The sequence below is a fragment of the Mytilus trossulus genome, chromosome 3, assembly GCF_036588685.1.
Source record: "Mytilus trossulus isolate FHL-02 chromosome 3, PNRI_Mtr1.1.1.hap1, whole genome shotgun sequence".
Taxonomy (NCBI): domain Eukaryota; kingdom Metazoa; phylum Mollusca; class Bivalvia; order Mytilida; family Mytilidae; genus Mytilus; species Mytilus trossulus.
Window position 1 is genome coordinate 54,726,905 of NC_086375.1, and position 21,083 is coordinate 54,747,987.

The 21,083-nt window shown below is 32.6% G+C and overlaps 2 protein-coding genes across 4 annotated transcripts in view; one reads left to right on the plus strand and one right to left on the minus strand.

Moving 5' to 3' along the window:
* The window catches only part of LOC134711861 (beta-arrestin-1-like), a 65,068-nt gene extending 58,451 nt beyond the window's left edge, over window positions 1–6,617 (plus strand). For all 3 annotated transcript variants that reach the window (XM_063572805.1, XM_063572808.1, XM_063572806.1), the window contains exon 13: window positions 2,676–6,617. In XM_063572805.1, the coding sequence (XP_063428875.1) occupies window positions 2,676–2,766 (91 nt within the window). In that variant the 3' untranslated portion in view covers window positions 2,767–6,617. The remainder of the gene's footprint in view (window positions 1–2,675) is intronic.
* A 4,808-nt stretch (window positions 6,618–11,425) lies between these two features.
* On the minus strand, window positions 11,426–16,626 carry LOC134709555 (LITAF domain-containing protein-like). The gene is made up of 4 exons (XM_063569714.1): window positions 16,509–16,626; window positions 15,781–15,838; window positions 12,462–12,663; window positions 11,426–11,867 (listed from the first exon to the last, which is right to left on the minus strand). The coding sequence occupies exons 2-4, from the start codon at window positions 15,833–15,835 to the stop codon at window positions 11,762–11,764; spliced, it is 363 nt and encodes a 120-aa protein (XP_063425784.1). The 5' UTR covers window positions 15,836–15,838; window positions 16,509–16,626; the 3' UTR covers window positions 11,426–11,761.
* Between the last annotated feature and the right edge of the window lie 4,457 nt (window positions 16,627–21,083).

Consider the following 21,083-nt stretch of genomic DNA (forward strand, 5'->3'; position numbering starts at 1 on the left):
TGTTTTTTCCCAAGTTTTAACCGAAAACAAATATGAATTTGAATAAAAGCATTAAAACCATTGAAACTAATAAGTTGTCCTTAGTTTTCATCAAAGTAGATTTACAAAAATGTATTCTTCAAAAGTAAGTGATATTTTCTTTTCTTTTATTATGGCTTTACATTGTAATTCTGATTTCTTAATATTTTATGTACTTATACCAAGATTTAGTATTCATTCACGAAAAGAATAGAATATGTGAATTTATAAATTAAAGGGTGCAAATGGAAATGGAATAGATTGTAAGACATATTTGATCAAGTAATATGAAGTCAATTGTAATGAATATTTTTTATGCATTAGCAAAAAGGAGGACTAAAATGTGTGGTAATTTTCTGGAAAGATATTATAATTGTAAAAATATATTATGAAAGTCATGCTGCATGTCGAGATAATGATAATCACCTTGTTGTCCCATATTATAGGTATATCTGGTGAATTTAAGATTAAAGGTTATTTTTAAATTCAACTTTGCAAGATGCAGCAACAATCAGTTTGTTTAAACTTCAATTTGGGAGATTGTGATGTCATATAAGTTCTATAAAAATATATTTTATGACAAAGTTCTTTAATGATGCTTTGGTGTCGTTGCATTACCAATACTACATTTACACCAGCTTTAATTAGAGTGAGGATATCATGCCCTCTCATGCAGGGTTATCATGGCTTCTCATGCAGTGATATCATGCCCTCTCATGCAGAGATATCATGCCTGCTCATGTGCAGGTATCATGCCCTCTCATGTAGAGATCAGAGATATCATGCCCGCTCATGTGCAGGTATCATGCCCACTCATGAGAGAATAGCATGCCCTCCTTTGGAGGGACACCATGCCCTGTTATGCAGGGATTCATGCCTGCACATGCAAGGATATCATGCCCTTTTCTGCAGGGATAACATGTCTTCTCATTCAAGAATATCATGCCCTCCTGCAGATATATTATACCTTCTCATTCAAGGGTATCATGCCCTCTTTTGGAGGAATATCACTTATTCAAACTGAAATTATACACTACATAATGTCATAAATTCATACATGTTTAGTTTAAAATTTATTTTATCCCTTCAACTTCATTTGAATAGCCATCATCAATGACAAAATTGTGTTGCTGGCCCTAATAACCATTTTGAAAACATTTTAGTTATATTAAGAAATTATTAGATCAAATTTATCATGATAGTGTATGATGTGTCCATTTCACCCTGAGTAACAGACATCACCCATTTGAAGCCTACAATCTCCCTTCTCAAGCTTGGTACATGTAGGTTAGTGCCAAACTAGTTGATATGGAAAATGACAAGTTCTAATCAGCAAAAGAATGCTATGTTACCAATATGTATAGGACCACCATCATATATCAAACACACAATCATTATTTATTTGCATGCACAATGAACAGGAGTAATCCATATTGGTGTTCCTTCCTATTACAACCTAAATGTTTGCACCATCAACATCATTTATATACTGTACTATGATAACGTGTATGCTATGATGATCTACTGTCAAAGTTTCAAAATGAAAATTGTGGTAATTTTTCACTTTTATCAGTACAGAGTTAAGGCAAGCCTCAAAAGGAGGCTTGCGGGTATAAAAAAATCGGCAAAAAATTAAACATTTGTTTTTTCATTACAAATTTTATTAATTACACAATTAGCTATTACTTTATTATATGGCACAAAAATCACCAAGAAAAATCGATTTGATTTGGCCACAGATGACTTTTAAAATGTTCATATCATTGAAAAAGCTCCAAATTATCTCCCTTTGGTGCAAAAAAGGCATTTTTGGACGTTTAAATTGAAATATCTTTTTTAACTCACCGGTGACCTATATTTTTTATTATTGTTTTCAAACATGCTGTACATAAACTAAATAATTGTAAAATTTTAGCGATTTCTGTAATTTAGTTCTTTTTTTATTTCGATATTACCAATATTTCTCCTATTAGTTCAACAGAAAAAAAGGACATTAACAAAAATGTATGCTTCTTTCGGAGGCAAATTGCGAGCTAAAGTGAACGGTGACCCCATATTTTTATCTCATATTTCCATTAGGTATAAGATAAGGTTTAATGATAGAAAAATATAGGAAAATCCTATATTAGAAAAAAAAAGTTGATTTAGACCCGCAAGCCCCCTTAAAGGTATTTAATTGTGGGGGGAAATTCAAACATTTTTTTTGTATCCAGAAGATCGATAGAAGACCACTTTTTAATGGAATGTTTTTGACTTTTTAAAGACTGGTTGATGAGTTAAATTTACATCGCCTTCACTATTATTTTATATACTTTCTTGAGGCAGATATTAATTCTGTTTGTTCAAAGCTGAAAAAAGTGCTTCAAGCTCTTTAGAAAAAGAGAAAAATGCCAAGCTGATAGGCAAAAATCATACTAAATTATAGAAATCATGACTTCAAAGAAAGTTTAAAAACTACAAAATGCAAAACAACAATAATTTGAATAATAAAACACTGAACAGAAAACTTAATACTGAGCCACTCAAAGCCCACAAACAACTGGGGTAGAACTTAGTGCTCTAGAAGGATTCTGCTTCACTAGTGACACCCATGTTTGTGTTGTTGTTTTCAACAGTGTTTTCAACAGTGATTTTAATAGAATTGTATTATTTTTCAGTGGTGAGGTAGATCAGAATGACGATTTCATCTTTGAAGACTTTGCAAGGTTACGACTGAAAGGACATGAAGGAGATGACACAGAAGCATAGTGAATCTCCTATAGCATAAAACTCCTAGAACTGGTGTACCACTATTTAAATCCATGCTAATGTTCATCAACCGTAATATATAATGTCTACAGGGAAGAAAGAACTTGGCTATATTTAGAAGCCTGATTATTATATTTTATGAATTGTAAATTATTGATATAGATTTCGGTTAAAGATACAATGTTTCTCCATCTCTGATAGGATAGATTGATTTTTTAAAGTTCAACAGTTGAACCTATTAACTAAGGATGTTGAAAATTTAAAAAAACCACATTAGAAATATTACTGATAATGGATAAAGAAAATGCTTCCACCCTAATTGCAGTTTATTTTGTATTAACTGGTACAGGGAATATACAGTGGGGATCATGATTAAGAATCACAGCACATGAAATTAGTCCTTAAGCTACTGATGGGGTCTTTATTTAAACTTCTTTTCTCCAGTTTCATAAGCCATTTAAAGTGTTGTTCATAAAATGGACACAATATTGGTAGAAATTTTACGGCATAACTAATACTATTTGAATTTGTTTAATCATTAAGAAAAAGTCTATAATTAGTAAAGCTGATATTCGATAAAATGGTTGATAAATAATTTCGATGGAAAAAGTTCATTACGAAAATATCAGTCAAATCGTCATCTAAGATAAATATTATCATTACACAGGATTTGTATATAGTTCTAAAAGGTATAAAAAGAACATATTAATCTTATGAATTCCATAAATAGAAAATCCTAATCTAAAATCCATTGAAGCTATTCACAAAAATGCTTAGATTTTGAAAAAAAAATTACCAGGCTTATAATTTAGTGCACTATTGATTAGAAATTTATTCACTTTTATATGCTGATATGATTTGATTTAGAATAACTTTTGGGGGAATGGGCAAGAAATAAAGTTACAATGAAAATAGGCTGGTATTTGAAATCCTGGATTGTATAAGATTTTAATCAGTGGCCAAAAAATTAAGGGTAGTTTTCAGTTGGAGCAAGTATTTTATTACTCCTTAATATTAAAGGAGAATACATCTTAGATTTCAGTCTTTGAAATGATAATGCATAAACATGCACAATTTATTGCATTGCTTTGCTCAGAATTTATATGATTGTAGTCAGCTCTTTTCAAAAATTACTTGATAAGTGACTCTTTTAGATATTGAAATATGCCTATGTTAAAAATGGTTTATCGATTTTTGTATAAAAGCAGATTTGTATCAATGTAAGTGTAGACTATGCTTCATAGTAATGTCAATTTGTACCATAAACCACATGTTATATTAATGTTGTATTGTATTGGCAAACATTTATCATGAGTGACTGAGAAATTTCTTGGAGTGAAAATGAGATATATTTGTCATTTTTAAAATGTAGATCATATTATTGGCAATCATGTTGAATTGTGTTTTTATAGTTAATTAACATTTTTCAAATATTCATAATTGTTCCTTAAAATAAGTCTATTTGAATCTGTATTTTTCATAATTATATTTTAAATGATTTTATTCCAGAAATCTGGTTATTAAGTTTAAATTGCTTAAGATTATTTTTTTTATTGAAATTTCTAAAGAATTATTTTTTATAACAAAAAGTAAGCAAATTTACTCGATTGAATAAATTTCCACACACTATGTCGACAAAAGATTTATTAGTTGTGCAATATATTGTATCTGCTAATCTTGATGACTTGTTAATGGCTCATCTAGTCAGTCTTGTGTTAGTGTGTTAGTCCCAGTATTTATTTGACCACAGAAATACCTCTGTAATGATAAGGTATGTAATCGTCTTCATATACAAAGTACAAAGTAGGCTTTTCTCTGATTGTCATAGACTTGGATAATAGAATGCATGCATATTTTAGCTTCAGTGTCGAGAAAGCATATTTTGATAAGCCTATATTTAATTTGCTGTTACCTCTAACAAGTGAATATACCTCTTTAGTTATACCACCTATAATGTAACTCTCTGTCTTTGTAAAGGTCTGGTTCATTGAGATAGGGTCTAATTGACTTAATTATTGCTATGATGTGTGACAGTTAATAACTGAGATAGTTGTAGAAATATTGCATTGCTTTACATATTGTGTGATTAAAAACAAAATGAAAACGTTTGTGGATTCTTTGATTTTCGTGGGTACCAAATTTTGTGAATTAAGGAAAACTTGCATATTCATGGATTTTTTATTTCATGGTTTTGCTGATGTCTGCATACAGGCATTTATATAATGTGTCATTCATTGAATGAATAATTTCATGGTACCAACAAAATCCATAAAAATGATACCCCCAACTTCATTAGTTGTAATAAACCCAATTATGACCGAAATATCTTTGTGAAATAGTATGCCCAAGCGGACATGTCCAAAACCCAAACGGAATTTATAATGATAGATAGTTTGTCAAAATTTAAATGACCGTTTTATGAAAAATGCCTTGAATAACAAAAAGTGGCAAACCAATTCTATTTGACTGTTTGAGGCTGAGAGCTGCCGGACTTTTTATGAAAGTTTCAGTCAAGTCGGGAATATATGACGGTTTTAGAAGCCTTGTCCCCAGGAACAATATTGAATCCATATTATGTTATCTTGTTGATAAGTATCTTTAATATATGGCAGTTTGTATTAGCCGACCTGTCTTTACGTAGATGTGTTTGTCATTAATTTCTGTTAGCAAAGATTATTGGCAGCTCAACATGAAATGTATTTATTATTATGATGGAAACACAAAATGTATCTAAAAGCCAATCACATATTAGCAATTTGCAGATGTATAAGCATGTAGAGCAATTTTTTGAAATATAGTAAATGGGATTTTAACTTCAATAGTTAATATTTAGTTTCTATGTATTGATTACTTGCCAAAAAAATATTTCTTTTTAAAAATGATGACAATATTGTATTTAAAATTCAACATTTTTGGCCCTCAGCAGAAACTAGATGCTCAGAAGTCATTGAAAATAGTTTGATAAGTTTAATATTTGAGGAGTGTACATGCCTCTCTGTAAACTTTAAATGTAAGATTCATGTAAACAGACTATTTAAGGAAGGACTAAAGACATGATGAAACGACTTTTCCATTATCCTTGAAACACTATATAAATTTTTAGTGTATCAGGACCAACAAAAATTCTATGAATCATCTCCTTGTGAGGAGTAAATTCACTAAAGCTTTATTTTGCATGTTATGCATAATTTCACTAACATTTAATTTTGATATATTTTATTATTATATTTTGATATATATAAAATTCTGCAATTTCATTTGACATTTTCGTAATTAAGATAGAATGTTTTGAACAGTTGTAATAGGCCAAGATGGTATATTTGAAAGTGAACTAAAAAGCATATAACATAGCTTACTGCATTTGAAGCTTTGATTAGAAATTACACAATGCATTTTACATATATATATTGTATAGAAAATACCTTGTTTTAAGCAATTAATTGATATGGTCATTAATGGTATTCCTATAGCAATTTAATTCCTGCTTAGTCTTGATCATAACACATTGTTTGAAGATAAAGTATCGCCAATTTTACACCTTTTTCATCCAAATTAATCTTTGATGAGGTGAAAGGTCAATTAAAATAAATGAGGAAAGGTGGTTTGTATTTACTTTGGTCACTTGGAAAACTATTTTCCAAGTTCATATGCCGATAGATCTGATACATGTAAAGTCGTATAATATTGTTAGCTGTATTTATACTAATGTACATATAATATAGATGTGATGTATACCTTAATATAGTTGTTTATTTATATGGTGCTTTGTTGACAAACAAAACTCTAGCTTGTTGTCTGTATACATGTTCATTTCATGTAATAATTATGTCAAATAAATCTGTCTTAATAGAGTTGAAATCTTTTATCTGTTTATTACCAGCGTGGCCAAGAGGGTAAACAGGTTTAGTAACCTCTCTATTCTGTTTAAGGTGGTACCTAACACTACAGGGAGATAACTCTGTAAAGTCAGCTAAACAATTTAATTACGTTGTATTGTAAAGGGAGTATTAAGCTTCTCTGCGATCAGAATTGGTGTTTGTCAAACTGCTACAAAACCAGTGTCATTTTTTCTGATAAAAGGGTTGGTTCAAAGTTTTTGAAATTTTTATATTTTTGTTAAAGGGCCAAATTAAATACTTGGTTAAAATTTTATGAAAATTAAACGAGCCAAATTAATTTTAGTGAAAGTGTTCGGAACCACCTTAACTGTCTCAAAGACCTTGGTATTAGTCTTTGTTTTTTTTTAAGATAGGCTGTCAATAGATATAAGAAGATGTGGTATGAGTGCTAATGAGACATCTCTCCATCCTAGTCACAATATGTAAATATTAACCATTATAGGTCAAAGTACATTCTTCAACACAGAGCCTTGGCTCACACATCAACAAACAACAACTACTGAACATCAGATTACAGACTAAGGACAGATGCAAACAAGTGTAGAGGGTTTAAACATTGTCAAGCCCAATACAATAGGTTTTAACTTTCTAAATCCTTTACTATTTTGTGGTTTTAAAATTCTAAATTTTCTTTTGTTTTGGAGCACTGGTGTCAATATTTGCAGTCTACACTGTTTTTCATATTATTCAAAATGGTTTTATTGTGTTTTTATACGACCGCAAATTTTGAAAAAATTTTCGTCGTATATTGCTATCACGTTGGCGTCGTCGTCTGCGTCGTCGTTGTCGTCCGAATACTTTTAGTTTTCGCACTCTAACTTTAGTAAAAGTGAATAGAAATCTATGAAATTTTAACACAAGGTTTATGACCAGAAAAGGAAGACTGGTATTGATTTTGGGAGTTTTGGTCCCAACATTTTAGGAATTAGGGGCCAAAAAGGGCCCAAATAAGCATTTTCTTGGTTTTCGCACTATAACTTTAGTTTAAGTTAATAGAAATCTATGAAATTTTGACACAAGGTTTATGACCACAAAAGAAAGGTTGGGATTGATTTTGGGAGTTTTGGTTTCAACAGTTTAGGAATTAGGGGCCAAAAAAGGGCCCAAATAAGCATTATTCTTGGTTTTCGCACAATAACTTTAGTTAAAGTAAATAGAAATCAATGAAATTTAAACACAATGTTTATGAGCACAAAAGGAAGGTTGGTATTGATTTTGGGAGTTTCGGTCCCAACAGTTTAAGAATTAGGGGCCAAAAAGGGACCCAAATAAGCATTTTTCTTGGTTTTCGCACCATAGCGTTAGTATAAGTAAATAGAAATCTATGAAATTTAAACACAAGGTTTATGACTATAAAAGGAAGGTTGGTATTGATTTTGGGAGTTTTGGTCCCAACAGTTAAGGAAAAAGGGGCCCAAAGGGTCCAAAATTAAACTTTGTTTGATTTCATAAAAATTGAATAATTGGGGTTCTTTAATATGCCGAATCTAACTGTGTATGTAGATTCTTAATTTTTGGTCCCGTTTTCAAATTGGTCTACATTAAGGTCCAAAGGGTCCAAAATTAAACTTAGTTTGATTTTAACAAAAATTGAAACCTTGGAGTTCTTTGATATGCTGAATCTAAAAATGTACTTAGATTTTTGATTATTGGCCCAGTTTTCAAGTTGGCCCAAATCGAGGTCCAAAATTAAACATTGTTTGATTTCATCAAAAATTGAATAATTGGGGTTCTTTGATATGCCAAATCTAACTGTGTATGTAGATTCTTAATTTTTGGTCCAGTTTTAAAATTGGTCTAAATTAAAGTGCAAAGGGTCCAAAATTAAACTAAGTTTGATTTTAACAAAAATTAAATTCTTGGGGTTCTTTGATATGCTGAATCTAAACATGTACTTAGATTTTTGATTATGGGCCCAGTTTTCAAGTTGGTCCAAATCAGGATCTAAAATTATTATATTAAGTATTGTGCAATAGCAAGTCTTTTCAATTGCACAGTATTGTGCAATGGCAAGATATTTCTAATTTCACAATATTGTGAAATAGCAATTTTTTTTTTAATTAAGAGTTATCTTTCTTTGTCCAGTATAGTAAGCAAGAAATATCTGCAAGAATTTTTTTAATTGGAGTTATCTTTCTTTGTCCAGAATCAACTAAAATCTTTGTTATATACAATATACAATGTATATTCACTTTTTACCACCAACTGATAAATTTAAATAATCTTTACCATTCAGTGATAACAAGCAGTTTTTTTACATCTTAATATTTTATGATGTATTTAAATGAGTAGTAATTGTTGCAAACTCCATTAGAATATTTTAATTGAAATTAGTTTTGGAATAAGGGAAAGGGGGATGTGATTAAAAAATTGGGTTCAATTTTTCTCATTTGAAATTTTAATAAATAAAAAGAAAATTTCTTTAAACATTTTTTTGAGAGGATTAATATTCAACAGCATAGTGAATTGCTCTAAGAGAAAACAAAAATTTTAAGTTCATTAGAACACATTCATTCTGTGTCAGAAACCTATGCTGTGTCAACTATTTAATCACAATCCAAATTTAGAGCGGAATCCAGCTTGAATGTTGTGTCCATACTTGCCCCAACCGTTCAAGGTTCAACCTCTGCGGTCGTATAAAGCTACGCCCTGCGGAGCATCTGGTTGTATAATGAGATTTAAAATTGTGCATTATATTAATCTTTAGATACTGTATAAGTCATATTTCTATACTTTAAATTTGTAACTAATTTAGAACACTCCACAAGTAAAGAGTTTAATCTCTAACTAAAAAGAACAAAAACACAACAGTTGAGTATAATGCAAACATGCATTTGTGCCTAGTAGATAGTTTGATTGGTGTTCAACACTACTTTCACTACTATTTTACTATTATTTTGCAGTCAGTTTTTTATTAGTAGACGAAGCTGAGATCTCCTGAGAGAACCACTGACCTTCAGTAGGAAAACTGACAATCCTAGTCAATAGATTGTAGCTGAGTGCACTTACCACATGTGAGGTTTGAACTCACAACCCTCAACCTCAGTGTCCTGTTGATTCATTAGTTGGAATACAGAGATCACTTGCCCCACAAATTAGGGAAGACATGCATCTGTGTCAACAGTTGATGGAAAGATTTCAGTCCTAAACTAGAAGCCACTTAAATAAATAAAAAGATGTGGTATAATTGCCAATAAACACACTCAAACAGACCAAATGACATAAAAGCAAATAACTATAGGTTACTGTACAGCCTTCAACAATGAGCCAAAACACATACCACAAAGTCAACTGTACAAGCTCTCCAAATGATCTGTGAACAATTCAAACAAGAAAACTTACTATAAGACTTGTGTACAAAACAATGAACAAGAGGGTGCATGCTGAAATGTCGCGCCATTTTTAACTAATCATTGACATTATTTTGAGTCTGAAATTTAAAGCTTTTCTACTTCATGTACTATCACATAAACTTAACATGATCCAAGAAAATGAAGTCAAGGTCATATAAACCAAACAAGAAATACATGTTCATCTTACAATCATGCAATACAATACTATAGCTGACCTATTACTTAGTTTCAAAGGATCAGACTTAACCAAGAAAACTCAACATTGACCAATGAACCATGAAAATGAGGTCAAGGTCAGATGAACACCATGCCAGGCAGACATGTGCAGCATACAATTCTTCCATAAAACAAATATCAAGTAGTTAGTTGACCTATTGCTTATAGTATATATGAGATATGGATTTGACCATTAAAACTTATTCACTGATCCATGAAATAAGGTTGAGGTCGAGTGAAACTGTCTGATGGACAGGAGGACCTTGCAAGGTACACACATACCAAATACAGTTATCCTATAAACTCATAATAAGAGAGAAATTACAAAAAGTCTTGTTTATTTTCAAGTAGTCACTGAACCATCAAAATGAGGTCAAAGTCAATGAACATGAGACAGATGGAATCTCTGTAACTTAAGACATCTTTATACTTAGTAAGTATGAAGTATCCATGTCTTCCACATACCAGTACTAGAATTTAAAGATTTTAGGAAGTTATCGAATGCCGCTGCCCGATTACTATCCCAATGTCAAGCTTTATGTGACAAAAGTCGGATGCTCATCAAAAATCAGTTGAAAAGGGCTACCTTGCTTGTGTTGCTAACATTGCTTGTATGTCTTATGCCCAGAATAGCAATGCCATAAGCACTCTGTAAAGACTCCAGATGTCTTGGATTTTTGTGTTGCTAGAATGCGGTCTCATTGATGTATACTCCTTTTATTCATAACAAATAAAATTTAGTATTGGCAACCAGTTGGGCTCCAACACTGTTGAAGACTGACTTTTTATTTTATCAGTACAGCAAGAGGATTTTTTATAAGGATCATGACAGACCACAGAAATAATGTAATTGCAGTCTGGTCAGCAAAACTTGCTGGTCAATATCTGGAGGCACTTACTATGTAACCGGTATAGGGATGAGCAACAGGAAGAGGTAACTATGTTTAGCTTCATAAGTTATAAGGTCAAGAAAATATGTGCTGATGAAATCACAAGTATCTGAAACTGATCAAAACTATATACAAAATAAAACCCAAGAAAGAATAAATACCACAAATATCATTGACCCTGAAGAAACGAAAAATAAATTCTTGGAATCTAAAAAACCTTTTTTTTTGTTTTTTTTCTCAAAGTATGAAAGGGCCAATTACCACTTCAACTGGCCTTCAATAAATAATGAATGTAACTCAATCAAGTGGTTTCAGTTTAATTATTCTGTAAAAATGTAGATATATTATATAGAATACTTTGACAAACATGATAGAAATATAAATAAACCAAATCTGAAACGTTAATTAACACAGCACTATGGAAAATAAATGTGTCCTCATTGAAACAAAGTCTAATTTACATATGCGACAGTTTCACAGGGAAGATAATAAACTTATTAGGAAATTAATTCAGCACTAAATAATCTGGCTTAAAAGTGTCTTTCACATCACTTCAGAATTTCATAATTTTCTCCCAATATTTTGTTTCCTGCACAATTTATCCTCCTCTTGAATTTTTCATGTTGTAGTTTTCTTTTTACATCCTTTTGTATTTTCCAATAATGTATTTGCAGTTAGGACATAAATGGACGACATCTTTACATCTACCTACACAGCATGGGATGAAGCAGCACAAGTAGAACCTGTAAAACAAAGCAAGAGACATAACTGTAACAACTTTCAAAAGTCTTTCTGGCCTTGAAAATGTGATTAAAGCCATGTTTGTAGACAGACATTAACCTAGCTGATTAAAAAACAGATTGGATGTCTTTGATCTAACAGCACTCTGTTCTAGAAATTATAACTCCAACCAATGAAATGTCTGCCCCCAAATTTTGAATGGTATGTATAATAAAGACAAAACCAGAGAATCTCGAAAGTTCTCAAAATCAGAAACTAGAATTCAGCAATGTTTTTGATTCCTAGTCAGAAACTTTTAACCTTACAAAGTCTTCATTAATATAAGTTATATAATAGAGTTTGTTTTGTGATTTCATTCAAGAGAGAATTTTGGAATATATTAGATAAAATAATATTGGAAATCAAGCAGTTCAATTTTTAACTTTTAGAGTAAAATTTGTAAATTTGCAAATCCAGTATTTATAACTGTTAATCTTAAAAAGTTTTAATTCAATCATTAATTTTCAGCTAGCTAAGTATTTCTAGCGGATTATGCTGGTTGATACTTAATTTACAGACTCTAATAGGCATACACCAAACTATTGCTTAGAACTTACCCAAAGAGACAGAGAAGGAATGTTACCAAAACTGTAATACAGCCAATCTCAAATTTAATTTGGGTCACAACGTTGCTTTTACAACTGGGACATTTTGTTGTAATTGGACAGTCTTGGAGTGCCATTCCCATTGGAGCATCATTATTTCCTTGAATAACTACAGTTGTACTGGATTGTTGTGACTGTTGACCAGCAGGCTGACCTAAGAACAGATATTATTCTGTTATTTGCATTATTTATACCAACATATACAATTAAATTTTGCTTCACTCATGAACATTCTAGATAGTACATACATTCATTCTAATACTTCAATACTTTAATTGATATTTTACCACCAAAAAAAATAAAAGTTAAAACAAAATCTAAGAAATTAATTGTTAGGAAAAGCAACCTATGACTCCGACACATTATGTTTGTATTTGCCTGTCTGATATAAGGAGCCTGTAATTTAGTGGTTGTCATTTGTTTCTAAGGTGTTACATATTTTTTTTCTTTCATTTTTTATATAAATAAAGCTGTTAGTTTTCTTGGTTGAATTGTTTTACATTGTCATTTAGGGGCCTTTTATAGCTGACTTTGCAGTATTGGCTTACCTCATTATTGAAGGCCATATGGTGACCTAAAGTTAATTTCTGTGTTATTTTGGTTTCTTGTGGACAGTTGTCTCATTGGCTATCATACCACATCTTTTTTTATATACGAGAAAGAATGGAGCAGAGAATAGTATTACATCATGTTGCTGACCTTGAAGGTTATATCTGACAGCATATGGAGTAATATAAGTATATGGAGCAGAGAAAGACAGCAGCAGGGTATATGTATCTGACCTTGGGAGTAATACTAGTACCCAAGTCTGTGGAGGATTTGCCCCTATGGAGTAGAGAAAGAGTAGAGCAGAAGGTGTTGCTTACTCTGATGGTAATATCCAACTGCCAGTGGAGGAGATGCAGTCTATGAAGTAGAGAAAAGAGTGGAGCAGAGAAGGTGTTGCCTTCCTTGTGGGTTATATCCAAGTCTGTGATGGAGGAATAGTGTTTTGAGTAGAGAAAGTGTGGAGCAGAGAAGGTGTTGCCTATCTTGTCAGTTATATCCAAGTATGTGGAAAAGTGACAGTCTATGGAGTAAAGAAAAGGTGGAGCAGAGAAGGTGTTGCCTACCATTGGGTTATATCCAAGTCTGTGAAGGAGGAGAAGTCTTTTGAGTAGAGACAGAGTGGAGCAGAGAATGTATTGCCTATCTTGTCAGTTATATCCAAGTATGTGGAAAAGTGGCAGTCTATGGAGAAAAAAAAGTGGAGCAGAGAAGGTGTTGTCTATCTTGTCAGTTATATCCAAGTATGTGGAAAAGTGAGTCTATGGAGTAAAGAAAAGGTGGAGCAGAGAAGGTGTTGCCTACCATTGGGTTATATCCAAGTCTGTGAAGGAGAAGTCTTTTGAGTAGAGACAGAGTGGAGCAGAGAATGTATTGCCTACAAAGCTAGTTATATTCCATAGTCTCTGGAAAAGTGGCAGTCTATAAAGTAAAATAAAGGTGGAGCAGAGAAGGTGCTGCCTACCTTGTGGGTTATATCAAATATTCTCTGGGGGGGGGGGGGGGGGGAGAGCAACTATGAAGTAGAAAAGAGTGGAGCAGAGAAAGTATTGCCTACCTTGTCAGTTATATCCTATAGTCTCTGGAAAAGTGGCAGTCTGTTGAATAGAGAAAAGGTGGAGCAGAGAAGGTGTTGCCTTTCTTGTGGGTTATATCCCATAGTCTCTGGAAAAGTGGCAGTATATGGAATAGAGAAAGAGTGGAGCAGACAAGGTGTTGCCTTTCTTGTGGGTTATATCCAATAGACTCTGGAAAAGTTGCAGTCTATGGAATAGAAAAAAGGTGGAGCAGATAAGGTGTTGCCTTCCTTGTGGGTTATATCCAAGTCTGTGAAGGAGGATTAGTCTTTTGAGTAGAGAAAAGGTGAAACAGAGAAGGAGTTGCCTTTCTTGTCCATTATATCCAATATTCTCTGGAAAATTGGTAGTCTATGGAGTAGAGAAAGAGTGGAGCAGAGAAGGTGTTGCCTACCTTGTAGTTATATCCCATAGTCTCTGGAAATGTGGCAGTCTGTTGAATAGAGAAAAGGTGGAGCAGAAAAGGTGTTGCCTTTCTTGTGGGTTATATCCCATAGTCTCTGGAAAAGTGGCAGTATATGGAATAGAGAAAGAGTGGAGCAGACAAGGTGTTGCCTTTCTTGTGGGTTATATCCAATAGACTCTGGAAAAGTTGCAGTCTATGGAATAGAAAAAAGGTGGAGCAGATAAGGTGTTGCCTTCCTTGTGGGTTATATCCAAGTCTGTGAAGGAGGATTAGTCTTTTGAGTAGAGAAAAGGTTAAACAGAGGTGTTGCCTATCTTGTCCGTTATATCCAATATTCTCTGGAAAAGTGGTAGTCTATGGAGTAGAGAAAGAGTGGAGCAGAGAAGGTGTTGCCTACCTTGTAGTTATATCCCATAGTCTCTGGAAAAGTGGCAGTCTGTTGAATAGAGAAAAGGTGGAGCAGAGAAGGTGTTGCCTTTCTTGTGGGTTATATCCCATAGTCTCTGGAAAAGTGGCAGTATATGGAATAGAGAAAGAGTGGAGCAGAGAAGGTGTTGCCTTTCTTGTGGGTTATATCCCATAGTCTCTGGAAAAGTGGCAGTATATGGAATAGAGAAAGAGTGGAGCAGAGAAGGTGTTGCCTTCCTTGTGGGTTATATCCAAGTCTGTGAAGGAGGATTAGTCTTTTGCGTCAAGAAAGAGTGAACCAGAGAAGGTGTTGCCTTTCTTGTCACTTATATCCCATAGTCTGGAAAAATGGAAGTCAATGGAAAAGAGAAAAAGTGCAGTAGAGAAGGTGTTGCCTACCTTGTGGTTATATCCAAATCTGTGAAGGAGGAGCAGTCTTTTGAGTAGAGAAAAAGGGGAGCAGAGAAGGTGTTGCCTTCCTTTTGGGTTTTATTTAAGTATGTTGAAAAGTGGCAGTCTACAGAGTAAAGAAAGAGTGGAGCAGAGGTTGTTTTGCCTTCCTTGTGGATTATATCCAAGTCTGTGAAGGAGGAGCAGTCTCTTGAGTAGAGAAAAAGTGGAGCAGAGAAGTTTTTAGTTACCTTGTTGGTAATATCCAAGTCTATGGAGGTGGAACAGTCTTTGGTGTAGCGGGCTGAGAGGGAGAGAGGGTGGAGCAGATAATGTTTTACTTACATTGTTGGTAATATCCAACATCATGAGGAGAAGGAGTAGTCTATTGAGTAGAGAAAGAGGGGAGCCAAGGTGTTAATTACTAACCTTGGTTGTTACTTACCTTGTGGATAATATCCAACAGCCGGTGGTGGGGGAGCAGGGGCTGTTACTGACATGATCTGCAATAAAAAAAAAATAAGACAAGAAATTCATTAGCAATATGACAATAACACTTTATAACTTTTGATAATTTTTAAGTGCCCTACAGATGATATCAGAAATATATATATATATTGCATTTATATATTTTAATTTGACATTCATTTCTGTACTGTCCATTCAGTTACACTTATTAAATCATCTATTGTTGTGATGATGATCTACTTGGAATAAATAGACTCCCAAGCATATTATAATTCCGAAAACATTTAGTTACTTTTGTATCTCTAGTGAATGCAAGGCCGTAAAATCTTTTCCAATTGAACAGGTTTGTCGGTAATCAAAGTATCAAATCTGAATATGTGTAAAGACCTGTAAACAGACATATCTGTAAACAGACATCTGCAAAAATGTATGTGGATTCTAAATTGAAACCGGCCTTTTTTAAAAGATATTTGTACACAAATGTGTATTGCACTATATTCCATTTAGACATAAACATCTCATACTTTATTTTATAGTTCTACCCGATTGTGTTACAACGAGTAGATTTTTCACTTTTATTGTTGAACTGAATAAGAGGTCTCTGCTTTCATATCTAGGAAAGTAAATAAAGAACAAATTTCGATCAAAATAAAACAGATGAGTATTCAAATAATCTAGTTGAAGTTGATTTAAATTGTTACTTACCTTTTCTTCTAGCTCACTCGCCTTAAACTTTGCCGCCCTGTACAGATGTTAAATGGACACTAAAACGGTCTGTTTGATTCAATATAGAAGGATATACTGGGCATGCGCTTGATTGGAAGGAGACTCGGACTGTATTTTGATATATACGCCTGGGGCCGCCTATGGTTATATATATTTTAGACCCCGTTCTCACTAGGACATTTAGATCTATTTATATAAAAGAGTAAATGTGAACGCTTTAAATCGATCTGTATAGGGAACGACCATTTAACTTCAAAGAAATTTTCTGACTCAGAAAATAAACAGTGAAGTTAAATCGGGTTGCTTCCATAATCAACGGATTTTAAAGTGTGAAGATGTCATGAACACTGAGAGAGAGAAAACAATATGTACAATATCGACAAGACGTATGCTGAGGACCACCAGTTTGAATAACTGTATAAAATATGATATAGTTGTGATTTAATTTAAGTGAAAACAAAATCAATGTAAGTATCGATAAAACAATATTCCATGTCCTTTATTCCTTTATACTACATCGTAAAATTGATATTCTTTCATGCAACAAAATATTCGAGTGACCAATAAGTTTACATGTATCGTAACAAAGCTTATGATCTCTTTCAACACCATCATCGTAAAATATACGATGTGGTATCTTGTTTCACTTTGTATTTTAAGGTTTCTACAGGAAGAGCCAACATTCCAAACAATTGCTTGTATCTTTTGAAGAATGCAGTAAAGGTTAAAAGTAATAATTGGAAACGGAATCCATGGTTTATATTAATAATGTATCAATTATACATATGTTACGTTTATTTAAATCTACAACTCCACTACAGGCAAGGACATAACGAATGTAATGGGTGACATGACATGGAAAGTATACACACCATGTTTGATTCAATAGATATAGGAAGAATAGATGTGTATGAGTGCCAATGAGAAAAACTCTCCATCCAAGTCATAATTTATAAAAGTAAACCATTATAGGCCAAGGTACGGCCTTCAACACGGAGTTTAATTAAAATAGATTTATCGTGTGATGACAGGATGTACTTGTGCCTATTCAGAAAAAAAGGTTAACATAATTTATTGGATCTTTTGTCTTCCGCTATCAAATTTGTTCTAAAAATAAATATTTTGTAAAACCAATGCAGTTTATGTAACAAATAATTTTCTTGAATCTATACTTCTAAAGAAGAGACCGATTTCATTGAGCCGCAACACCTCTGAAAACAAAATAAATGAAAGGAATGAAAATGATAACAACAAATGTCCAATGAATAATTCTATATTTGGTATAACATGTATAATATCTATTGAAACATTAAACAATTTTTTCATTTTTTTTAAATTATGGAACATGAACTAGCAGGTCAAAATTAACTCATTGAGTCCGAGTTTGAAGCAGGTAGTCAAATTGAGAAAGCGATGGTGAGGTGGAAACACAATTTATTGGTGTTTTTTTTCAAGTGATAACGATTCAAATTGTTTGCGACTCGAATTCTTTTACACATGATGGCACTTGCAACATAACTTGGTGTCTTATTGAAAACGACATAAGTTAACAATAGCGGTAAAACACGTTATAAATTTCATGCGTACGAAGCGCTTTTCCAAATATACACCTTCACCAGGAGCGCTCAAAGTCAAAGATTTGAAATTACGAATATCACAGTTTAAAAGCAATAGCAAGACCACAAACAATCGAGAATCACTGTTCGTATTTTACTTAATTTTACTGGCCAATCATTACAAATCGTGAAGTGTTTTTTGTGTCAGTTTATTTCTTTAGGTAAGTCTCGATTCATTTACAAGTGTGTAACAATTCGTCCATGTCTTCATTTGAATAATAATAAAAAAATGAGGACTTCTTTCCTATTCTTAGAATTTAAAGCGAAACATTGTATGGTTATTACATTCTATTTCCCTATCATTTAGAAGTATTAGTACATTTATCCCAACTTTACCGACGAATACATGAGACATGAAACGGCAAAAATGATCCACTAGCTAAACAAAATTTATAAAAAGTCAACATGGCCGAAATTGTTAGCCGGTTCCCGTTAAAGAGTATTTGACCTTCGACGACGATTTCTACCTATTTTTTTTCCAGTTTTTAGAAACTAGTCATTTTTATATTGGTTGGAAAATGAACTAAATGTCTTTTCATTGAGTTAAGCCATTTCAATTGCTATTTTACAGTGTGTTTTCTTTGTTGTGATGTTTCAGGTTAGGATGAAGGTTGGCGCCTATTAAAACGTTTAAACCCGCTGTATTTGTTTGCAACTGTACTAAGTTGGGAACCTTATGTTCAGTTGTTGTCGTTTGTTGATGTGGTTCATAAGTGTTTCTCATTTGGTATATAGATAAGACCGTTGGTTTTCCTGTGGATGGTTCATGTCACACTAGTCATTTTGGGGCTCTTTATTGTAGCTTTCGGTTCAATGTGAACCAAGGTATGAGTGGCCGTTCATGTCATTTGCGCGATTATATACGCGTATATAATTTTCAACGCGTATATATACGCGTATATTGTGGTTTTCAACGCGTATATTGTGGTTTTCAACGCGTATATTGTGGTTTTCAACGCGTATATTATCGTTTTATACGCGTATATTGTTAAAATAAACACGTTTATACTTTATTCCAATTTATTTATCATATACGCGTTAATATACGCGTTGAAAACCACAATATACGCGTATATATACGCGTTGAAAATTATATTATGAGTGGCCGTTCATGTCATTTGCGCGATTATATACGCGTATATAATTTTCAACGCGTATATATACGCGTATATTGTGGTTTTCAACGCGTATATTGTGGTTTTCAACGCGTATATTGTGGTTTTCAACGCGTATATTGTGGTTTTCAACGCGTATATTATCGTTTTATACGCGTATATTGTTAAAATAAACACGTTTATACTTTATTCCAATTTATTTATCATATACGCGTTAATATACGCGTTATTTGCATAAATATACGCGTTAATATACGCGTTAATATACGCGTTATTTGTGTTAATATACGCGTATGAAATCATTATATACGCGTTAATAAACATTCGTTTGTCTTATTGTTTTAACCAATGAAAGCTGCGTTCTTAAACTGGTTTGCATGTGACAATTGTATAACGGTCCGTGTAACACTTATCAAATCAAAGTTTTAAAAAGTTTTGAAATTTTAGATTTTTGGAATTTTGATCCAAGTTTTAAAATATCAAAATTTCAAATTGTGTTAAAGTTTTGAAATTTTGAAATTTTAACCAAATTATTAAAATATCAAAATTCTTAATATCGTTTATAAATTTGATAGTTTAGAAATTTGATCAAACTTCTAAAATACTAAATCTAACGCGCAATTTTAATTATTTCACTTTTTGAAAGTTTGATTTTTCAAATGTTTGCTTAAAATATCAAAATAGAAAAGGGGCAATAAGAGGGATACCTGTAAAAAGCGAAAGGAAATAAAAGCGGAACGATAAGAAACAATATGAATTAAAAACATACTGATACTTAAAAGTTTATGTATGAAATAAAACGGACAGTTGTAAGCGGTGAAAAAATAATGACAAAATTAATATTTCTTCAAAGAAGATACCAGACGTACGGCTCTGATATTGACCATTTTACCTGCTGGTTTTTCTAGCACCCATATTTTTGGAGAAACAGGAGTAACAGTAAAAACTGAACAACTCGCAGTAGTTCATATAGTATGGTTATGTTGAGCATGTATATATACATTTTCTACTAAACTCTTAAGCAATAAAAAAGCCCAATACACGATGTATTACTTCTTTTGATTTCATTTTTTTTTCTGTTTTGCTTTACGACTTCTTACTTTCTGCAATCATGTTGGCTAAAGAATATGTCATTTCATGTACAGAATGAACGATCATCTTAAACGTTTTTATCTATTCTTTGTAAGTTGTTTGCCCTAAATATTCAGCTTTAAGCGTTCCGTAAGAAGGTTGGTCAAGAAAAGCGCTTCATGATACTGAATGCACGGTGTCCTAATTAAGGTTGTGCTAGTCCACAACGTGGGAGGTTTTTAATATAATCTTATTTACGCTGAAATTAAGACGGTACTAAGATCCAATATCACAAAATTGGAGCCAAGATATTGTTACAAGGTATCTACAACAACTCATCATAGATTGATACCAGGTTATAAATTTTGCCGCTTTTTGCGCCAGACGCGCGTTTCGTCTACAAAAGACTTATCATTGACACTCGAACCAAATTAAGTTAAAAAGGCAAATAAAGTCAAATGAAATTGAAAAGGCCAAATAAAGTAAACTTTTAAATCCAACGTATAGCTCTGGTTTTGTAAAAGTTGAAACCTTTCATATCATATATAAATGTATACCATAAACATTATTTTCACGAGCATTTATATTTATGTAATAGTTACCGCTGTACTACATTTAGCACCCAACCGTTTCATTCATGTTTATGTAATATTTGCCGCTGTACTACATTAAGCACCCATCTATCCAGTTGTAGGTGTTGGCATTTTGAAAGTTGAAAATTGTTTTCAAAGTTTATATCAGCGATAAATAGT

Excerpts from the sequence above, each read along its gene's own strand:
- LOC134709555 (XM_063569714.1), bottom strand. The coding sequence starts at position 15,835 with ATGTCAGTAACAGCCCCTGCTCCCCCACCACCGGCTGTTGGATATTAT. Across the intron at positions 12,664-15,780 it reads TGTTGGATATTATCCACAAG|GTCAGCCTGCTGGTCAACAG; the intron begins GTAAGTAACAAC and ends ATCTGTTCTTAG. Across the intron at positions 11,868-12,461 it reads TTCCTTCTCTGTCTCTTTGG|GTTCTACTTGTGCTGCTTCA; the intron begins GTAAGTTCTAAG and ends TTTGTTTTACAG.